The sequence below is a fragment of the Lygodium microphyllum genome, chromosome 9 (assembly GCF_053477565.2).
Source record: "Lygodium microphyllum isolate KBCC chromosome 9, Lygodium_microphyllum_v1.1.10, whole genome shotgun sequence".
Taxonomy (NCBI): Eukaryota; Viridiplantae; Streptophyta; class Polypodiopsida; order Schizaeales; family Lygodiaceae; genus Lygodium; species Lygodium microphyllum.
In genome coordinates, this window is record NC_141143.1 from 162906229 (window position 1) to 162926280 (window position 20052).

Genomic DNA, 20052 nt, shown 5'->3' on the forward strand with positions numbered 1-20052 from the left:
ACCTATGGTTGTGGAGGCACTCTTTAGAGCAGTGATTTTCTTACACATAATATGGGAGTTCCCGTGCCATATATGCTCTAGACTAGCATTGACTTCTTCAGACATCTAGCAAAAGCGGGTGAGAAGGAATGTTGGTACTCATAGGCGGCAACTCAAATGGGCCTACATGGACTGGCTCCCACCCTTTGACTATAGTTTTGACTATCCTACACCCCCCCTTAGTTGATCTAAGCTGAATTAAGTCATCAAGGCTGATGTCCTAAGAGTTGAGATAGAGAGGACTTGGATCTAGTTGCCTATCCCTCTAGGACCAAAGATGGAGTTTTACCAGAGCCACTTTCTACATCTCTCTAAGGATGGATTTATTGTTCGACCACAATATATGGATACACTCCTCTCCCACGGTATGTAGGCTGCTATTCGATAGATGTGCACCTCCTCCCATCAGTTGAGGATAGAGACGAGTAGATGGACAAATACTCCAATAAAAGATAGGATATGCTAGCTCTCTAATAGAGATCTCGAGACAGAGGAACACTACATATGTAGATGTACAATGTACTATGACATATGGGGAAGATATCATTGCCTCTTCCATGAGGGCTTTGGACCCCTCCACCATGTCATGGAACATAAGGACTAGAGATGTCTAGGGCTTTTCTTCGTGGAGCTTCAAAGGCACCGCACAATACTGCTATGAGATAGGAGACCAATTCACCCAAAGGAACCCAGGCAGAGAGCAATGATAGAGTCCTTCCATAGACCAAACCCCACAGGAACTACTAGGACAGTAGACACAAATTTATCCCGCCAAATTGGGCCTACCTCATGTCGCAAAGTCACACTAGACAAGGGCATTGCATTTTGCTAAGCACGGTGGCCTTGACCACCTGGTTGATGTTTGAGAGGCCCACACCATAGTTAGATCAGAGCCATCATTGCAAGACACGTGAGATTCACCCCTTAACACATTAGCAAAGCGGCCTTGGATCACATCATAGCTAGAATCATGTGTTGACCTCAAGATATAGAGAGGAGCTATGCTACGAATCTTCCCCCCGACTGGCCGCGCCCACCAGGCCCGTCCCTACCTGGCCGCGCGCGCCTGGCTCGTCGCCGTGCTCGCCTGGCCCGTCTCCGCCTGGCCGCGCCTACCTAGTCCATCTCCACTTGCCGCCCACGCCGAACCTGTTTTTGCACTAGCGGTGCCTGCACGACTATATGCGCCGCTCAACTACCTGCTCACCAGCGCCTGTCCTGTTCAAGACCGCCCAACTGTGTCCACGCCTGTCCCATTAGGCCCTACCCTTTGCGTCAACGAGCTTTGACTTGTTGTGGCCTTATGCACAAAAGACCTTCCCAGTCGACCTGCTCCAGTGCCTCCATTCTAGATTGGTAGCCCCCAGTTGTGGCGCGCAATGGAAACCTCTGGTCAGACGTCAGAGCATTCTACGAGAGTGCCCCTCAATCAAATAGCTTGCGCATCGTCCTCTCTGAGGAACAACTCCTTTCCATCTGTGCCACAGAGCTGGAACTGAAATAAACAACAATCTATGGACAAGTCATAGAACACTCTCCATCCAGGCTTTGGGATTGGCTTCACTCCACACTACGCATTGGCACAATACAGATTGTAGAGGCAGTTCTCATGGGTTAGGGGATCTTTACGGTTCGACTCAACTCCGTGGTGGATGCAGCCCGCAAGCTAGTGGATAGCTCACCTTATGCCTCCATGAAGGGGGTCATTTGCATGGTTCCCTGGTCTAGTGGCTTCACAGTGGAGTTGTTTGCGCTCCACAATAGGTTTCCTAGATACCCAGTCACCCTTCTATTCCTTGGATTGGCGGTAGAGTATTATCAATTAGTGGAGGACTTTGGACGGCTTTTCGGCATAATTCTTCCTCCCTTCTTCGCGGATGCAATGACAGTTGCAGGAGTCTCGAAGGTACGGGTGGCTGTAAAAGATACAAAGAACATACCCAAGTTTCTTGAGATGTTCAGGCAATAGGTTATTGTGACACAGCAGCCTGGGCAATGCCTGTGATGCCATGACTTTGGGCATCAGGTAGTAGATTGCACGTGTTTTGAAGCCAAGACGGCTCAGCCAACAGAACTACAAGTAGATATTGACGGTTTCACACGAGTCCAACGACGACAGACAGGGAGACGGCAAGGGCGGTCTTAGCCAGCCCCTCAGACACAGCCACGGCAGCAGAGAGCAAGATGGCATGCGACGGCAGAACACCTTGTAGCACCCCCCCCACTCGTCCCACCAAGTAGGATCATAGGCCTCCACCCCCACTGCCCACTAAGGCGTCTCCAACCCCCGGCCACCCGAAATCCCCGAGCCCCTGGGTCCCCCCCCCTCCCCTCATGGATCCCCCCTTGACCCTATCCCATAGCCTCCCTCTTCCAGGGCTACTCGCCCCCCCCACACCCGCCGCATATGTCCAATCACCCCACCACCCCTTACTCATCCTCTTCCCCACCTTCTCCCGCGCTGATCAACGCCCCCAATCCTCACCCAGTACATGTGCTTCCCCCCGCATCCTGTCCCCCCCTTCCCACAGGGAGTGACAAGCCTCACACGCCCATATCCTCTCCTCACCAGCAGCCCAGCCCCCCCCCCCCCCCACACAACCACGAGCTCATCTGGTCTAGCCGCCTATCACACCTTCCCTCGACAGGCGCGATTGCTCCCCTAGGAGTTTTTCCATAGTGGTCCATGGTCTTATTTGAGAGTTATGGAGCGCGAAGAGTTTCCACTACCTCTAGAGGTGGGGATCTTTGTGGTCCGCAAGTCAAGGAGCAGCAAGGTCCATTTACTTGCACCACTGGATGGACCAAACTATGCTTTCTTCTTTCAGACCTCTCATTCAGGAGACTGGACGATGACACAATAAGTGCAAGATGGACATTAACTGATGGGCTGGAATCGAGGTCCCACATCTGAGCATTATTTTTTCGAGCCCCTCCACAGTGGAGTTCACCGATGGATGTGATCAAGTGGCCCCTCGCACAGGCTGCCCGCTTCTACTAGTGTACAGAGTCACGCCTCTCAGCTTGGCTGATAGACGCCCTGGTGGTACCGCTTGGAGCATCTATCACCCCCATGGTTCGCCCGAGAGCCACCATGGGGGAATGGAGTTCACCCTCCAAGCCTCTGGCCAAGTGCATTCGCATGCCCCATAGCTATTACTCTTCATGAGTGGCTTCCACACTGAAACGATGCTTGTTCGGCGAGTCACAATCACAGGTTTCCCCATGAGTATACACCTAGCATCCTGGAACATGAACAACCTCCACTATAGTGGGGCACATGGTTCTAGGAAATTAATTGCTCACCCCCTCCCAAGCCCATCAAGGTACTTCCTGGCAGCTCACACACCTACTGGGAGTACTCCATCGGTACCCACGGCAGGAGTGGAGGTGTATGCGCCTCTAGTGGCCCGAGCCTCACCGCCTGTGTACGAGACCACAAGACGATTGTGGCAGGGAGGGTCCTATGGATCAGACTGGATATAGGGGACTCGTGCCTTGGAGTCCTCAATGTTTATGCTCCTACTGAGATTAGGACACGCAGTAGGTTCTGGGTGGAGATCGTAGGAGGACTTCCAGAGGTGGACTCTTGGATTTTTGGAGGAGACTTCAACAACCTGGAGGCCTTAGAGGACCAGCAGGGTAGAGGCAGAGATTACCTGGGTATGGCAGGGGAGGTCTTCCTTCTCGCAGTAGGAGCACGTGATGCTTGGGGGGACCCAACTCTCCATAGGAGGGAGAGGTCACTAGACTTCTCTTGGGGATATAGGCGGCTGGGCGGAGCTCTTCTAGAGCGGTTGGACAGGTTCTATGTGGGAGAGTGGGGATTCTCTCACGGAGGCCAAGTAGGGTAGTTGGCTGGTACCACTTTGTCTAATTACTGCCTGGTTCTCCTCACTCTTGATGCTCCCGCTTCAACCCATGGCATGCGATCCTATCGGATCCCAGACTCGATCTATAGGAGGGAGGAGGTAGATCGAGCAGCTCTGGACTAGGGAATGGGCCAGGGGGGACCGAATTGCAGAGGAGGTTGCAAAGGCCTTAGTCGAGTCGAGCAGGATTTGCCAAGAGGCAGGCCTACTGGCCAAGCAGTAGAGTTGGGAGGAGAGAGCACTCCGGCGAGACCTAGCAGCCACACAGAGACTAGTCAAGGAGGCACCAGGGGATCCCACTCTCCACATGCAAGAGGTGCGCGCACGGGCAGCACTCGGCGGCCTTGAGGATAGGCGCTTTCAGTTCTCCTTCTGTACCTCAACAACTTTTTGGGTGCGGAAGGGGGACACGATGTGCAGTGAATTTTTTCAGGTGCGTCAGCCTCGCACCTCGAGAGACTAGATTCGCAGCCTCCATGATCAGCACAGGAGGATTCGCTCTAGTCCAGATGAGGTGTTGGAGATTTCCATGACTTCTGCACATAGGTTTTTCAGCAGGAGGCAGTCTCAACTAGAGTACAATGATGTAGACAGCAGGTCTAGGATTGCATTCCGCCCCTAGTCACAAAGGAGATGGGATGTTCCCTCCTAGACCCTTCACAGAGAGGGAGCTAGCTAAGGCCTTCAATGCACAGGAGGGGCAAAAATGCCTGGGAGAGGATGGTCTTTCTAAGGCCTTTTTCACTACCTATTGGGAGGTGGTGAAGGACCACCTACTACTGGCCTTTTAGGCGATTTTCAGCTCAGGACGGATGCAAGGGAGTTTATCGGCAGGTCTTGTTAGTCTCCTCCCCAAAGGGGAAGATCGATTGGAGCTATCCCAGTAGAGATCGATCACCTTGTTGTCAGCGGCCTATAAGGCTCTGGCCAAGATGATTGGGAGTCGACTCCGCCCCGTGCTTCCAAACATCATTCATGACACCCAGACATGTTTTGTCCAGGATAGAAGCATCCTAAACAATGTCTTCACTTTTTTCGAGGCGATCAAGTGGGCTCAGCACAGTGGTTAGGCATTGGTAGTACTCCTCCTGGACTTCGAGAAGGCCTATGACAAGGTCTTCTTAGAGGGCACCATGGTGAGGCTGGGTTTCCCCCAAAAGCATGGATCTGCAAGGTTTCAGCACTTTACAGATAGGCCACTAGCAGGGTTCTCATTGGTGGCAGGAGCGGGGAGGAGTTTCGGCTAGAGAGATCTATCCGGCAAGGCTGCCCTCTTACCCCATATTTGTTCCTACTCTTTGTGGAGGCGATGTCCTATTTCCTCCGCTCATGAACGAGCGGGCTACATGGCCTGCAACTTCCGGTGAGAGAGGAGACTGAGTTGTTGGACTCAGACTAGCTCTGGAGGTATTTTGCACTGTAGCTAGAGCGAAAATCAACTGGCGAAAGTGGGTTGGTTTTCTTACAGATCCAGACTCCAACACGAAGTGAGGCGTCCACCTGGGGTTCAAATGGGTGAGCAGGGGTTCAGATGGGTGAGCAAGGGACAGACCGTCCGATATCTAGGGTTCTAGGTGGGGCTCGACATTACTCCTGCCCAGCAATTTCTTCTAGTTCTCGACTATATTAGGCAAAAGTTAACCTACTGGAGCACTGCCTGCCTTTCTTTAGCAGGCTGAGCCCTGGTGGTCAACTAGGTCCTCCTAGTGACGGCTTGGTACATCGCCTCTTGTTGGCGTTTCTCTCGTCTTGTGTGGTTCATCTTTGTCGCCTAGTGTGGAATTTTCTTTGGGCTGGCTCAAATGGTTGCAAGGACTTCCAGACCAAGGTGGCGTAGGCCACCATCATTCGGCACATCTGAGGGAGGGCTTGGGATCATTAACCCAAAGTTCTAGAGCTTGGCCCTTTTGGGCAAGCTAGTGGTCTGTGGTCTCACACCAGGTGGGCAGACCTAGAAGGTCCTTTTGCAAGAGGGTCTCCAAGAGTACAGACCGAGGCTTTGGTAGGGGTTAGAGGCCATCCTTGAGATGGATCTTCACGACTGCCCAAATCACGCCACCCAGATCTTTCTTCCTGCGCAGTTTACTTTGAGTGTGGCAATGCCTTTGTAGGGACCTAGTGTAGAGGCCCCTAGGATGCCAGGAGGAGATAGATTGTCAGCCGGTGGTCTGGAACCCCCAGGTCAGAGATCGGGACAGGATACAAATAGGTGAGCGATCCCACATCCAATGGGCTGGCTGGGAGGCTGGCCCTACTCGTACTATCAAGACATGGAGGGAGGTGTACAGGATGGCGGATCAGGAGGTGTTGCGGCAGGCATCAGGATGTCAACGAGGAACTGAGCTGAGGAGGAGGGAGATTGACTCAACAATCCCTCAAGAGTGGCTAGACCCCCCGATCTGAGAGTTGGTGGAGCCTGAGGAGGTGTGGGCTGCTAGATTCTCACCGGCAGGTATCCCCTTGCAGGTGGCAGGTAGAGTAGGTGGTGCCCCTTGCAGGACTTTATTTACCATGCAGGATGGGGGATGTCTAACTCTTGACAGAGGATAGCAGGATCAGGAGATTGTTGTCCTTTCCTAGAAGAGGATTCGTGTGGTCAGGGACCCTAGGGGAAGACTTGGCGACTGGACCCTTATGTGCCCTAGGAGTTTCAGGAGTGGCGCCTTTGGATATGGGAGAGCAGGCCACTTGATGAGTTGAAGTGGGATCCTGGAGAGTGGCTATGGCCGGCCACTGTGGTCACCAAGAAGCCTCTGAGGTTCTTGGAGTACACAGCCAAGATTGGTAGACATGTACTAATCCAAGAAGACATGGATTGGGCGCCTTCGCACAACAGATACTGGGCAGAGCATAGCATCACAAATGCATTCCATCAGACCTTCTAGCGTCACCTGTGGGACAGCTGGAGGCCGAGGAGGGTGTCGTATTTCCTTTGGCTTTCAACACATGGGGGTCTATGGCTATTGGGAGTTGGTTGGCCGAGATGCAGCAGGATGGAGGTTGTAAGCGCTGCCCACAGCCAGCATTTGGAAACTCCAAAGCACTGCCTGTGGTCTTGTGAGGCGGCACAGCTCGTGTGGAGAGGAGCCTGTCGTATTCTCTGTTGTGTGGCACCCAGCCTTGGATGTTTCTCGTGGGGGGTTTTTGCTGGCAAGCAGTCAGCCCCAGGGCCGTCACCTCTTGTATGAGGCCGGGATGCAGGACACGATTTTTCTCATCGAGGCTGGGTCTCTTGCAGTTGTCCGCTTGGAGGCTTTACCCATCCGCCAAGTATTGGAGCCCACAGTAGAGCGCTCAGAGGTATGGGAGATCATAGGTAGTCTTATAAGATGGCACATTTGGAAGGCACGTTGTCAGGTGGTTTTTGGCGGGGAGTGTCTTTCAGTATATGCGACTTTGGCAGAGCTTTGGACCTCCATCATCCACTCCCTCCACGGCCGGTGGGACCAGGTGCAGGGCGAGTCTCAAGCCTGTCAGGAACTCCGTTTTCACTTTTTGTGCATTTGGGCCGGCCATGACTTGTTCTTCATGATGCACGCAAGCAGCCCCAGATGGCGATACACCCCCCTCCATGGTTTCTTGCTCCCATCCCCCCCAAACCTCCTTGAGAGGCTTGTATACATGATGGATTTTTTATTTGCATAAGCTCCAGCTAGTCTGTTGAGCATGTGCACTTTGTTGTATTCAGCCTTTTGAGTAGTATAATTAGCCACATTTTACTTGAAAAAAAAAAAGAAGTATTCTGTACATATAGTTTCTAGACATTGAGATCTTTACATTTAAGATGTTAGACTATACTAGGATGCATTTTTCTTTCACTTTCATAATGAGATGATAGTGGACACAAATGTACTTTAATTTTGTCTCATAGGCCACATTGGCCTTTTGCAGATGTTAATATTTCTTTCTCTCCCCCCCCCCCCCCCCCCCCCCCCCCAAAAAAAAAAAGAAGAAGAAGAAATTTCCATCCGTGAAATTGTCGTTGAGCATGTTTTGTTGAAGTAACTACATTCTTGAGGCAAACAGCATGATGGTTGGGTCTATGTAGAGTTGTGTAAATTGTGTATAATCAACTTATGGTTAGGTATTGTTGTATCAATATCTAAATGTGGTACAGCTTTGTTAAACCATTTTTTAGTCAAATTGTTGCTAGCCATGCATTAGAGTTCAATAATTTCTCTCTCATGCAGGTTTTTATCCCTTGGAGTTCAACTATTACAAGAATTGGTTACACAGGTGCAGTGGACTCTCCTTGTTAAGAGATAGATTGTCATTTTTTTGTCCTTAGTTACATTAGATGCAACCAACTTGAAACACCATAAATTGTTCCTGAAAGTGGCTATTTAGGGTAAATGTCCTTCTAAAATTCATGGTTACTTTGTAGTCATTTATGAAAAGTGTATGTACCAATTCAAGAATGTCATTTCATTTTTTAATGCTTGAGATGAAGAATGCATTATTCTAGCAATCTCCACCTCCATAGCGACCATAATTATAAAGTCACTTCAGGCTCATCCATTACCACAATGCGTAGGAACACTCGTAAACAATAAAAGAACTAATAATCTCAACTCCTAGCTTAAATTAGAGCTTGTGCATTCAAAAAGGATGGTGATTGCATGTTATGTTATATGAATTATTTTTCATTATAGGAAATGCCCAGAAGAGTTCAAAAGGAGGAAAATAAGAGGAAGGAAAGTAAAAGAACAAGGAGGTGACTCAGGGAAAACTTATCGTGATCACAATGGTTGTAACTGTGGAATGTGTTTATTTAAGTCTCATGAAATTATTTGTTGCATTACAATGCTGCTTCATTTATTCACGTGGAGATAGAGGACCAGCTAGGGCCAAAGTAGCCTTGCCAAGGATTGATAGATGAGGTTTGGTATTGGAATCCTACTAGTTAGAGAATAGAAATGTACAAACTCATTGTCCAAGGACTCTTGCTGGTTTGGTGGAGCCTTGGAGAAAGCTTTGTTGCATAAGGACACACTTCCTCTGATAGTGACATAACATTTTCTAGCTTCCCATCCCAGCCCTGTCCCATCACCTTACCATCCTATTTGTGTCCATGTTAGAGACCCCTCTCATGGTGACAGGGGACGGCAATTCCTGCCCCACCAATTCATGGAAGTTGAGCATCAAATGCACCGTTGAAGCGATGAGACAATGCTTCCTTTCAATTTGTTGCAACATTAGGTGGATGTGAAAACTAGTTTAGAGTCAATTTGCTGTAACCAGAATCAAAGCTTGAAAACTGATTGCATAGCCCTTTTCACTAGGGACATCCAATCCTATAAATCTCTGAGATCATGGCCTCTTTGTTTACATAAAAGGATTTAGATAGTATGGTTTGTGGGATCCCCTCCTTGCTGTTAGATCAGATATACTAGATTGCAGCTTCCCTTGGTACACGTAGGTTAATGACCTAGGAAGTTTGTCACATTATATGAGCATATTTGAAGTCTTACATGTCAAAACACGTTAATTTAAGGAAACTGGATACAGTTTGGTGCATAGATAACCTAGGAAAACTTTCTTTTAGCTTTGAGGGGTCACTTATTATCTTTGTGTAATTCTTTTGATTGTAACATCACTAACATTACTGTGACACACAACGAAAGTTAGAATGATTGCGGTTTTTCTGCAGCAACTTTACCCAAGCTCATAGAAGCTATATTTGTGGGAAGGAGCTTTCAAGCATCTTGCATAGATTGTAGAAGATTTGAATTTAATAAAATTGGCTGGATTTCTAGTAGTTTCTTGTGACACAACTGATCCACAGGTACTTGATGACTTTCACCTTCATTGTTGGACTCATAAGCAACTTTGGACCATTCAACCATCAGCCTCTGTAGTACTCAATGCTACAATTTTCTACAACTTTGAACACCAAGAAATAGCCCCACTAGCCAAAGTAAAGACATACCCACTAGTAGATTTTCTAGTGTCAAGATCTCCTGCCATGTTCGAATCATAGAATCCCTGCAACTCTAGTGTACCCTTTTCATAACATATACACTTGTCTTGTGTACCTTTTAAGTATTTAAAGATACATTTCACTACTTCCCAATGTGATTTGCCAAGGTTAGACATGAATCTACTAACAACTCCCACTGCATGAGCAATGTTCGGACGAGTTGCAACCATGGCGTATATCAAAGAACCACAAGCTGATGCATAAGGTATGCCCTTCATAGCAGTAACAACTGTAACATCTTTTGGCAATTAGCTTTAGTAAGCTTTGAATATGGCACTAAAGGCACACCAAGAGGCTTCGCATCAGCCATATTAAGTCTCTCAAGTACTTTGCTAATGTACTTGTCTTGTGAGAGAAACAACAAGTGATGCTCTCTATCTCTTTTAATGCGCATGCCCAAAATGTATTCAACTGCTCCCAAATCTTTCATTGAGAAAGCTAAACTCAGCTGCCTTTTAAGAGTATGTAAAGTACTCTTATGCTTTCCTGCAATTAGCATGTCATCCACATATAAAACTAGCACAATAAGGCTTCCATCATCAGCCTTTTTAGTGTGTAAGCAGTGATTTGTATGACTGCATTTGAATCCATGGCTGAGCATAAAAGTATTAAACTTTTTATACCACTGTCTAGGGGCTTGTTTCAGCCCGTATAGGCTGCATTTTAGCTTACAAACTAAATGCTCTTTACCTGGAATAGCAAAACCTTCGGGATGTTTCATGTACAACTCTTTATCGAGGTCACCATGAAGAAAAGCAGTCTTCACACCTATCTGATCCAACTCTAAATCCAAGGATGCAGTGAGACCAAACAAAACACGGAGCGCAGTCATCTTCACCACCGGTGAAAAAACCTCTTGGAAGTCTATGCCTTCCTTCTGTGTATAGCCCTTAGCAACCAAATGTGCCTTGTATTTGTGCTTCCCATCAATACATTTCACCTTATAAACCCATTTATTAGAAATAGCTTTCCTATCCTTGGGAAAAGGTACAAGTCCCCATGTGTTATTCGCATATAAAGACTTCATCTCTTTCTGTATAGCAAGCTCCCACTTTCTCTTGTTTTCACATGATTGTTCCTCTCTAAATGTCAGAGGCACACCTTCATCAATCAATAAAATGCAATCCAAAGATGGCTGGAACCTCTGCGGCTACCTTCTGACATGTGTAGACCTTCTTGCCCAATGATCTGTATTGATAGGCAATGGGTCTACATCCTCAGGTATGTGCACGTCATCACTTGGTGACTGACTTTCAGCATTTTCTTGCTCTTGTAACCTGTTTTCAACATGTTCTGCTTGCTGTCCTACTCCATCATGTGCATCAATCTGCTGTCCATTATCTTCTGGCTGTAACACAATAGGCTGCTGCTCATTCTCAGCATCAAAAGGGATAGAATCTTCAGCTAATGGTTGCTGAATGGCTGGTTGTTCATGCTGAAATTTGACCTTCTTTTTGTTAAGGTCACCATGTGTAGCATTTTTTTAGTAACTTTGCCTCATTAAATACTACATCCCGGCTGCGTACTATCTTCCTATCTTGAGAAAGCCAAACTCTATATCACATCTCTCCCTCATCTCCATATCCTATGAAAACTGATTCATAGCATCACAACCAAAGACACGCAAATGGTCATATAAAGCAGGTTTGCTAGACCAAACCTCTTTAGGAATGCCTTTTTCCAATGCACAATTGGGAGAGTGATTGCACACATAAACTATAGTTTTAGGAGCCTCTCCCTAGAACTGTTGCAGGAGATTAGTTATGGGTTCAGCTAATGGTTGTTGAATGGTTGGCTGTTCACACTGAAATTTGACCTTCTTTTTGTTAAGGTAACCATGTGTAGCATTTTTTAGTAACTTTACCTCATTAAATACTACGTCTCGGCTGTGTCCTATCTTCCTATCCTGAGGAAGCCAAACTCTATATCCCATCTCTCCCTCATCTCCATATCCCATGAAAACTAATTTACAGGAATATATACAAAAGCATCACAACCAAAGAAACGCAAATGGTCATATGAAATATGTTTGCTAGACCAAACCTCTTTAGGAATGCCATTTTCCAATGCACAATTGGGAGAGTGATTGCACACATGAATTGCAGTTTTAGAAGCCTCTCCCCAGAACTGCTGCAAGAGATTAGTTATGAACAGCATGTATCTGACTCTCTCACAAAGTGTGTGATTATATCTTTCAGCTGTGCCATTTGATATAGGATTGCTAGGGGCTGTCAACTCCCTCTTAATGCCATGCATCTCACAAATTTTTTGAATTCAATTCAAACATACTCACCCCCATTATTTGTTCTTATAGCTTTTAACTTAAGCCCTTTTTGTGTGGTAACAAAAGCATGAAATCTTTTAAAGGCGTCCAACACTTCCTTGTTGCTCTTTAATACATATACCCATGACTTTCTACTGAAATCATCAATAAAAGTGACAAAGTACTATGCATCCCCATGTGAGTTAACAAACATAGTGCATACATCAGAATGTACTAAGTCAAGAGCATTGGACTTCTTAACGACACCAGAGTAATAAGGAGACTTTACATGTTTTCTATATATGCAATCATTACAAAAGTCGAGACCAGAGCCTTTTACATCAAATATCCCTAAAGAGGAGAGAACCTGAAGGATTTTTTGGCTTATATGGCCAAGTCTTTTGTGCCAAAGTTCCATCTGTGAATGAACTTCAGCAACAACCAAAAACTTGCCAGGTAATGCTTTACAATGCAAATAATACAAAGTCCCCCTTTTACTGCCTTTAACAATCAGCATGGAGCTCTCATGGACTTTCCAAGATCCATCACCAAAGGTAGTAAACTACCCTCTTGCATCAAGCTATCCAACTGGTAGTAGACTTTTCTTTATGCTAGGTACGTATTTGACATCTTGCAAAATCAGCTCTTGGCCATTTTCAAGGGCGAAGTGAATGGTATCTACTCTCTCAATTTCACATGCATAATTGTTGCCCAAGTAAACCTTTGCCTAGGCAACTTGCATTGTATTCAGAAAATGACTCCAAAGAGGGAGTAACATGAAAAGAGGCACTGTTGTTCACTATCCATGATTGAGACACCCCATCATGAGCTGAAAGCAAGGCATCAATTACCTCCTTTTTAGCTATGTGCATATCACCTACTGCCAAACATCTACATCATTACATGAGGTTGCAACAAGTATCTCTTTAGTGTCAGAGAGCTCTTCAATGACCACACTAGATGCAACATTTGCATTTGCAACTTCTTTTGAGGGAGAGTTGTTATCATCTTTCTTATCATCATTCTTTTTCTTTCCTTGATGTTTCTTTCTTTCTTGCTCTTTCTTGTAGTAGCAACAATCAGGCTTTTTATGCCCTTTACGTCCACATTGATAGCAAGTAACATCTTGTTGTTTGCCCTTGATTTTACTCTTGCTTTTGCCTTTATTTCTTGCATTACCCCTCTTTTTTGACCTGTCTCTAAGATGATAGGCTGAACCACTGCTTTCTCCATTGGACTTCCTTCTAATCTCCTCATTGATAATAAAGCCCCTAACACCATCGAAGGTTAAAGCAGGGTTGTTGCTCAATGAAACAACCAGAGACTCCTAGGTATCAGGCAAAGTCATCAATAAGAAAATAGCCTTCAATTTATCATTGAAGAGCTGTAAACCACAATCTTGCAAGTAGCTCAAAATCCCTGTGAAAACACTCAAATGCTCCGATGTTGACTTAGAGTCATCCAACTTCATGTTTACAAGCTTGCGCATGAGATACACTTGATTTATTGGAGTTGTATTTTCATAAGTGTCCATCAACTTTTGTCATATGGCATAAGCTGTATCAAGACGCCTAATATCTATAAGTACATCATCAGATATAACCATTTTAATGTATGCAATGACCTTCTTGTTGAGTCTAGCCCAACCTCATCTGTCATAACTGCAGGCTTAACTTCCAAAAGACCATCATCACAATCCTTGAGAAACAAAATGCCTTGCATCGTATCCTTCCACAAGTTGAAACCGGTGCCATCAAACCTCTTGATTTCAAGAAGGGATTTAGTGTCACTGCTGCTTGAAGTGTTTGCAGCCATTTTATAGCAATGCACCCAAAGATCAATACTGCAACTTATGACAACAGTCAATGAGCTGAATATTCAGCTAATATCAGCCCAAATTTCCAGTCAATAAGAGCAAGGTTCAGTCCAAGTACATGTACAGCAGTAGAATGGATGACTTGCAGTAGTATAACTGAAATTTTAGCATATAATCAAAGCATACATCATTCCTAGGTGGCTCCCACTTCAATAGTATCACCAAAAGTACATCTACAACAATCCCTGATTTACAAGTGATCACTAAGACTCCTGCAACATGACTATTCAGCAATACATCAACTCAATGGGAGCTGTCCAACATGTGTATTGCATACATATGTGACCAAGTCAACTTGTGATACACAAAAAACACCAAGATTCTATGCAATTTCTTCAAAATCTCACAAGTGGGAGATAAATCTCATTGCTTACAGCACCAAGATTGCTCTAGCAATGTTCCCAATGTACATTTCAGACATCATTTTTGCCAAAATTCTCAAATTTCAGCGAAAGCCCCAAAATTTTACTGACCAATCTGCCCCAATTGCATTAATACATGAACCCAAGAGCATAAAACAGGCAAAATTAGCAAAATTTGCCAAAATCTTGCAAAGGCCCCAAAATTCTCAGGTCAAAATGTGCACCAATGTCAACAAATTTGACTCAGCTAAGCAAAATTTCACTAGTATGAGAAAAGCCCCAAAATTTTCGAAGCTAATGTGCACAATTTTTGCAATTTCTTGGTTAGATTGTTGTGTTTTGGATCACAGTTCCCGAATCCAGGAAATGCCCCAAAATTTTGGGAGCAAGAAAGCACATTGTGCTTGTGCACGCGAACACCCAATAGGGAAAGAGAAAAAATTTGCATATTAAAGAAAATTGTCTTGTCAAATTGTTGACCCCGGCTGCTAGGTCAGCCGCCTGGCCTGTCGCCCAGTCCGCCTGGCTGGTCGCTCATGAGGCAGTCTGGTCGCCTGTCAGCCGCTTGGTCTGGTCGAGTGTCAACCGCCTGGTCTAGTCGCCCACTGGTCAGATGCCATCAACCTGACTTGTCACACTGCACATGACCTGCCCCGTCAACTTGGCCTGTCGCACTGCACATGACCTGCACTGGTCGTCTTCTCCCTGACTCCGTCTGCTACACGCTGGGACTGTACTATCTCACTTGTCAACTGCTACTTGTCCCATGACTTGGCATACTGTTGGGAAGCACGAACATTGTAACCAATGCTCTGATACCAGTTTGTTGCATGAGAGTGCTATGGAGTCCGAGACAGGAATGAGCAGGGATAGAGCTGAGAGCCACTCCACTCTCAATTGTCCTATTGCATCCTTGGAGAGAGGGAGACTAGAGGCACTATCGTTGGTCATTGTTGTGCTAGTACCCTACTCTGGTATTGTACTACACATCTCGTGCTTCTTCTTATGGATTCCATTGCCCATTCATTATGAGTTTCTTGTTTCATCTACTCTTTCTTTCTCTCATTGTTCATGCCTTCTCTTTCATCCTTCCTATCATCTATGCATTCTCACATGGTATCAAACAACCAATGTTGTTGGTTTGTTGGTTTTTTGTGCTTTCACCAACTGTTCCTGATCTGTAACTCTGTGTTTTCTGCTATCAGTGTCTTCCTGGGCTGCATTGCAGCTTCCTTACTGTTCCTACCTAACTAGGTAACTCTTGTACTGATGGCTCACCTGCTTTGGGGGCTGGGCCACCTGTTTCCCTGCATGCTAAGTTGTCAAACCCTGCATTTTGACCTGCTGGTTGGTCGTGAAGACTGGATATGGTATCACCCAAACCTATTTTGCTATCACCTGCTGTGTTGAAGACACATCTTGCGTTTGTGGGCTGATGTCATCCAATGGCTGGTAAAACCGGTGTTTGATGATCCCATAGCACAACCAGAATATAGTGCCAGAAATTACAGAGGAGCAGGGGTCCAAAACAATAACTGCCACAATGATAAAATATTCCAAAGCACCAGCTTCCGCACCCTACACTTTTGTCTTTGCATTTTCAGTTTTAGAGAGAATCTTCTGTCAATTGTTGTGATTGTTCACTACATTCACTTTGTTGTTGCTCCACTCTCTATCTTCTACTATGTGCTTGTGTGTATGAACTATTGAAGTATTGAGCTTGGTTGGAATCTCTTGACCACAAAGTGCCCCGCTTATTTCTCTCTAACCACTATGTTCATTCACTCTCATGGTACTTTGGTGTCCTTCTACTGATGATAAACTCAAAGGGCTAGACTATTCTTCTTGGAGTATTGTCTGAAGGCTTGGCTTGTGCAAAAGCCATTGTGGTATATCATCTCTAGTTCGACCCCACATCCTCAACGATTGTCTCCACTTCCATCTGCTTGGGACAAGGATAACTTACAGGAGGCAGTAATTGATTGGGACTCCAATGATGCCATTCTATATCTGGCTCTTCTTTGCTGCATCTCAAGGGAGTTCTACCAGCAGTCACTTCCTATCTGACTTCTCTCAAGGTGGGCATGAAGTTTGGTCTGAAGTGTGAGGCTCCTTCATCTATGTGGGCTGTCACTCTCTAGACATCTTGAGACCCTTAAGCTTAAGCCGACAGACCCTTATCGAGTCCTTTCTTCTCTGAGTGACGATTACCCAAGACTAATTTCATAGCATGCAAGCTACTCTTTCTAAAACACATTTTGTGGAGCGGGTACTTTGGAAGCTACCATTTGAGTTTTTCGGTGTGGCCAATGCCTTGAGGGCACCAACTTCTTGATGCGGTAAACTCCAAGGGAGGCTTGCCACATGCATCAAAATTGGTCTGGCAGCTCCAAGATTGGAGTTAGTGTGGTCCAGTGTCAAAGTCCATGATGGTGGTAGGTTTGGATAGTGAGTAGTGCCTTCTCCTAGTCTATTCTCACATCCAAGGCACCTTGGTGGTGGCAGAATAACCTATTGCTTGGTTATCTATGGTACTAGCTGATTGTCATTGTTTGTATGTATTCTCGGTACCATGGGACATGGTGGTGGTCCCTTGGGACTTGTATGTTGCCCATCATTTGTAGATTTCATTGTACTACTCACCCATGATCTGAGAGAGGGTGTTAGCTATGTTTAGCCATCATTTAGGCGCAGGACAGAGGCAGCTGGGTGGCCACTTTAGTGTAGGGTTTCTATAGTTGTCTCATTTCTCATCTTGAGGCTTCAAGGTTTCTTCATTTGTCCCATGTCTCATCCCAAGGCTTCCATATATGCTCTCCTCCACTCTCAATCATTGTATCACATCATCTTGCATCCTTGGAGAGAGTGAGACTAGAGGCACTACTGCTGGTCTTCGTTGTGCTAGCACCCTGCTGGTATTGCATTGCACATCTTGTGTTTCATCTTACGGATTCCATTGCCATTTTGAGTTTCTTGTGTTTTTGTGTTGTTTCTTTCTATTACTATTCATGCTTTCGATCATCTGCGCATTCTCACACCAGTCTAATTGTTGTACTGCTTTTGAGGCTCAACCTTTCGCCCTTGTTTTACTTCAACCACAATACCTTCTTGATTAGGCAATGTATTATGTGTGACATTACTTGGATGTATGGGTGGAGCGATGCACTTTCAGTACATGACACAAATAGCGTTCATATTTTACACCATAAACTTCTTCAGTAGGCAATGTATACCGTGTGAGATTATTTGGATGTATGGGTGGAGCAATGCACTTTCAGTACACGACACAAATAGCATTCATATCTTACACCATAAATGACTGTTAGAACTGGAGGCTGGCGATCTAGTTCTTGTTTACTGAAATTTTGTGCATGGAAAGCCTTGTACAAGGCTGCAGTTTTGTTGACCATTGTAATAGGATTAGTCAAAAGGTTATAACCCCTCTATGTGAAAGTGGTCTCTATATAATTCCATGTGTTTTTCTGCCCATGGATTCTAAGGTTTAATGCTCTCATACTTCGACATATTGTTCTAAGAATGGTTAATGTTCACAACCAACAGTGGACAGTCTGTTGTATTGGAAGAGAAACAAGACAGCATCACCAAACAGGTTCCTCTGGTTATTCAAGTAAGAGTACAAAGTATATCAGCATCAGTTTGCAAACATACCGATGAATGCTTGCTAACAATGAATTTTGGATGCAGGGTCTGAGTCCATCTGGGTTTCTGCTTGCACTTGATGATCAATTGGAGAAGTATGAATTGCATCCAGATGGGAACAGGTAACAGAGTTTGAATTGATCCATTGATGCAACTGGAACCATCATCACCCCATTTATCTGGGTTACTTGTGCAATGGCAGTTTTGATTTCTTTAGAGGTCTATTGAGAAGAAAGCTGGATTCATAAGTGGGTGGATGACAGTGTAACTTCCGTCTTCATAAGCCTAGCAGACAGCACATGCCAACCTACGACATGGTCAAGTTCAGAAGAACGAGGAGAGCATATCCAATCAGCATAAGCATTAGGCACCTTACTAATGCAGCTCATTACATGATTGTATATTCTATACTGGGTGGTCATAAATTGCTGTAGACACGAGTTGTGTTTGCAAAAAGCACACACTCTTTGTGAGTTTTCTCTAAGCTGCACTTCTTCGTGTCAAAGGCTATCGCTTAATGAGTTGCTCTGCCTGTTTGGATCAACATGCAGAAGTATAAGTGACGACAAGGTAAAAAAGGAAATACGGTTTTTATATAACGCAAAAAGGTGAGCTATTGATATCAGTAGAAGAACCTTCTCAACTGCTTTGATAAGGCGCCTTTTCTGTCATAGTCTAGATGTTACATGGTTCTTTTGTTTTTGTGTGTGCGCGTCTGTCTCTCCCCTGCTCTTCCTTCCCCTCCCCTTAAACACACAAAAAATGGCCTCTCAACTCCACAATCAGGTAAGCAACTTATTTTCCCTGTTTTGGTTGTTTATACTATTCCTTGCTTGTTTATATTTAGTCAAAGCAACCTCAACAAGGTTCCCATAACCTCTTTATACAAGAGTGGCTCTTAGGGGAGAGGGTTAGACTTGCTTTGTCTTTGGGATGTACCGAGCCCATGGGAAGGGTACATGTATTCGATTTGCAACATGGAATAAGAGAGTGCCATCTGGAAGGGCACACTTGCCACGATGTGAACATGCTTGGCTAATCAATAAGAGAGTGCCATCTGGAAGGGCACACTTGCCACGATGTGAACATGCTTGGCTAATCAACAAGATAGTGATCAATGTGGCAAAAACTTGAAAGATTGGACATGGGATCGAGGAAATAGCAACAAAAGTGCAAAGGATGTGCAAGACATCTAAGCAAAGGACTGGCTTAGATGTGGTAGCAACCACGAAGAAGATTGGACATGCAGTCAAAGAAAAATGATAAAAGTGCAAGGGAGAGGTAAGACATCGAAGCAAGGAAGAAGTAAGATAATCAAGTTGAGACATCTAATCGTCCTTTCATAAATACAATTGAAACTAGATGAAGACCACTAATCGTGCTCAAAGTCACACATATTGGACCAAAATAATACATTTGTTGAAAAAGTATGGGCTTAATTGGTTGACTACGAAAAAAGAGAGAACAACATTGGACTTCGGAGATAATAGTGACAAAGCTAAACTATTAAAACAACTCCTTTAAGTTGGCCCAAAAATGACTAATAGATGAACTAACACCAAAATGACTCAAAGCATAAGTGATTGAAATTGAGATGTGAAGGTAGCGAAACAATCAAGTTAACAAGGCAACGAAGTGCATGTGTATCTTGCCATTCCATGAGGCACATACGCATGTGTACACACATACACACCATGCATTGACAGGTGTAGTATTCATGTCTTTGGCTCCTGTCGCATAGTGGAATGTCAAGTGGTGGGGTGAGGTGTGGATCTAGCCGATAACTATGTGCAATCCCCATTAGTTGTGTATCCATGTAATTGGGTCGCGTGATGAAACCATCCTTAGATATATGAAGGAAGTGGGTTTAGTAGTGTGCCATCCTCGTGCCATGAGGGGAGGGGGGTTGGATTCAAGTCTTCTCCGTATCTAACCTTAGTATGTTTGCTCTAATCACATCGTTTAGCTCTAATTAGCTTAGGTCAAGTGTAGGGTATCTA

The 20052-nt window shown here is 45.2% G+C and overlaps 1 protein-coding gene across 2 annotated transcripts in view; it reads left to right on the plus strand.

Moving 5' to 3' along the window:
* Window positions 1-18728, plus strand: part of LOC148031819 (biotin--protein ligase 2-like) — a 131484-nt gene extending 112756 nt beyond the window's left edge. For both annotated transcript variants that reach the window (XM_087685492.1, XM_087685493.1), the window contains 4 exons: window positions 8102-8147; window positions 17954-18020; window positions 18098-18174; window positions 18255-18728. In XM_087685492.1, the coding sequence (XP_087541618.1) occupies window positions 8102-8147; window positions 17954-18020; window positions 18098-18174; window positions 18255-18300 (236 nt within the window). In that variant the 3' untranslated portion in view covers window positions 18301-18728. The remainder of the gene's footprint in view (window positions 1-8101; window positions 8148-17953; window positions 18021-18097; window positions 18175-18254) is intronic.
* The last annotated feature ends 1324 nt before the right edge of the window (window positions 18729-20052 follow it).